Genomic DNA, 1926 nt, shown 5'->3' on the forward strand with positions numbered 1-1926 from the left:
AGCCAATAAATTACTGTCAAACTTGACACAACAAATATTTATGTTTATATCACTTAACATAAACAATGTATTAGTATTTTATAATTGCCCCCTGGGCAGAAAAGAGTAAGACCAGAGGTGACATGGTGTACATGTACTATGTGGTAGTACTATACACATCTACTACTGGCAGTTCTACATTGTACTCACTCATTAAGTCTTGAAGTTAATTCCCCACTGGCATTAAGATCAAACCATCCAATGTCCTGGTGAAGAACAGCACGATAGTAAGCTAACCTAATCTTATACACTTGTCTCTCACAGGCCAGTTGCATTGTAGAGATTTGAAGAAAGGCCAGTATAAAGGTAGCAACTGTTATCATACCATATAAATATAACTGCCAGAATACGCCATCTCCAACACTTCCATCTCCATTGAAAAAAACATCATTAGAGAGACAGCGTGCTTCGTCATTGAAATCTTCAAACTGGGCTCTAAGACAATGTGAACAAGCATTGCTTGTCACTTGAAGCATGTAATCATTATCAGTTGCTAGCCTCTGGAGGACTTCAAATGGAGAATCAAGGTCATCAATACTGTCATTAGCATAAGAAACTATAACACAACTGAGACCAGTGAGTATCGAATCTGACAGACCAGCTCCAAATCCACTTGCATTATTGAACTCCATCAGCAATGCCTGGTTCATAACTAAACCTGGGGTAACTGTCATATTCTCTATAGCTTCAGAGAGACTAAGATTAAGATTCTGATCAAATGAATAGCCATTGTATGTCCCATAATAGGCAACACGAATGTTCTCAAACACGGTCCTAGAGGCGTCATGATAGGCAAAGAAGTTGATGAAATCTCCAAAGACATACATAGCACCTGGAAGGGCAGTCCCATGAAGTATAGCAAAGAAGAAGCTCACAAAAATGAGTACCAAGTCAAACTTAGTGGCAAAACGAAACTACGAGATAAAAAAGAGAGATTTTACGATCTACTCTTGATTATGAATTACAGTGCATGCGTATAATGCACAGTGTACAAGTACTCACTGCTTACCAACTTATAAACTGGGACAGGTTTCGGTTTGTTTGGATCCACTTCATCTTCTTCGTCTTTCTCCCAAAACTTCCAAGCACTCTTCTTCCTGTATGGACACACAGATATTACATTGTGCAAGTAAAGAAGACAAAAAGTGCATGTAAAACAAACCATCCCTCCTTTTGCATTATTAACAAACTAACTATAATCATTACTGAAGTAACAATACTCAATGCTGTAATTGAATATCTGTACTATCAGTATAATATCACTTCATGTGTCAGTGGGGAGGATTTTAAAATAACACCAATGACGCTATATTTAAATGGCTTGATTTGATTTTGTATAACGTGTTTATGGTTAGAAAACAAAACAGCTCCCTAAGATTTGTCAACAATAGCCAACAATGAAAAACATAACTAACACTAGCCATGAATCAGACAGTTAGGAATTTCACCTACATACTTATTACACCTACATACTTATTACACCAACATTGACAAAATTGAATTTGCTTTGCAATATATATATATATATGCACTTCTTATGGCTTTTAGCAGACATTAAAGTCCATAGATAGTATGAGCTGTTTAGCTACACGTGCTGGTTCTCCACTCTACATGATTTTGACAAAACTCACTTCTTGATGGTTACTGATGGCTTCTCAATAGCATCTTCGTAAGATTCAGAGACACGTACAGTCTTGGACGGCTCCGTCCTTATCTCTTTAAGAGGTATATCTTCACTGGTGGAAGGATAGACGGTCATCTTTTTGGGAGATTTACGAGGAGACCCGTCCGCCTTCTGTCCCCCGTTGACTTCTGGAGGCTCCTCTGACGACATCTCGCGCTACAAAAAGAGCAAGGAGGTAAGGATCACTTACTGCCTGTGAGAAA

The 1926-nt window shown here is 38.2% G+C and overlaps 1 protein-coding gene across 1 annotated transcript; it reads right to left on the bottom strand.

The window, feature by feature from the left end:
* Positions 1-158: 158 nt before the first annotated feature.
* On the bottom strand, positions 159-1908 carry LOC109583912 (uncharacterized). The gene is made up of 3 exons (XM_019999429.1): positions 1671-1908; positions 1049-1136; positions 159-953 (listed from the first exon to the last, which is right to left on the bottom strand). Exons 1-3 carry the CDS (start codon positions 1871-1873, stop codon positions 186-188), a joined length of 1059 nt encoding a protein of 352 aa, XP_019854988.1. The 5' UTR covers positions 1874-1908; the 3' UTR covers positions 159-185.
* Positions 1909-1926: the final 18 nt, after the last annotated feature.

The sequence above is a fragment of the Amphimedon queenslandica genome, unplaced genomic scaffold (assembly GCF_000090795.2).
Source record: "Amphimedon queenslandica unplaced genomic scaffold, v1.1 AMPQUscaffold_13268, whole genome shotgun sequence".
Taxonomy (NCBI): Eukaryota; Metazoa; Porifera; class Demospongiae; order Haplosclerida; family Niphatidae; genus Amphimedon; species Amphimedon queenslandica.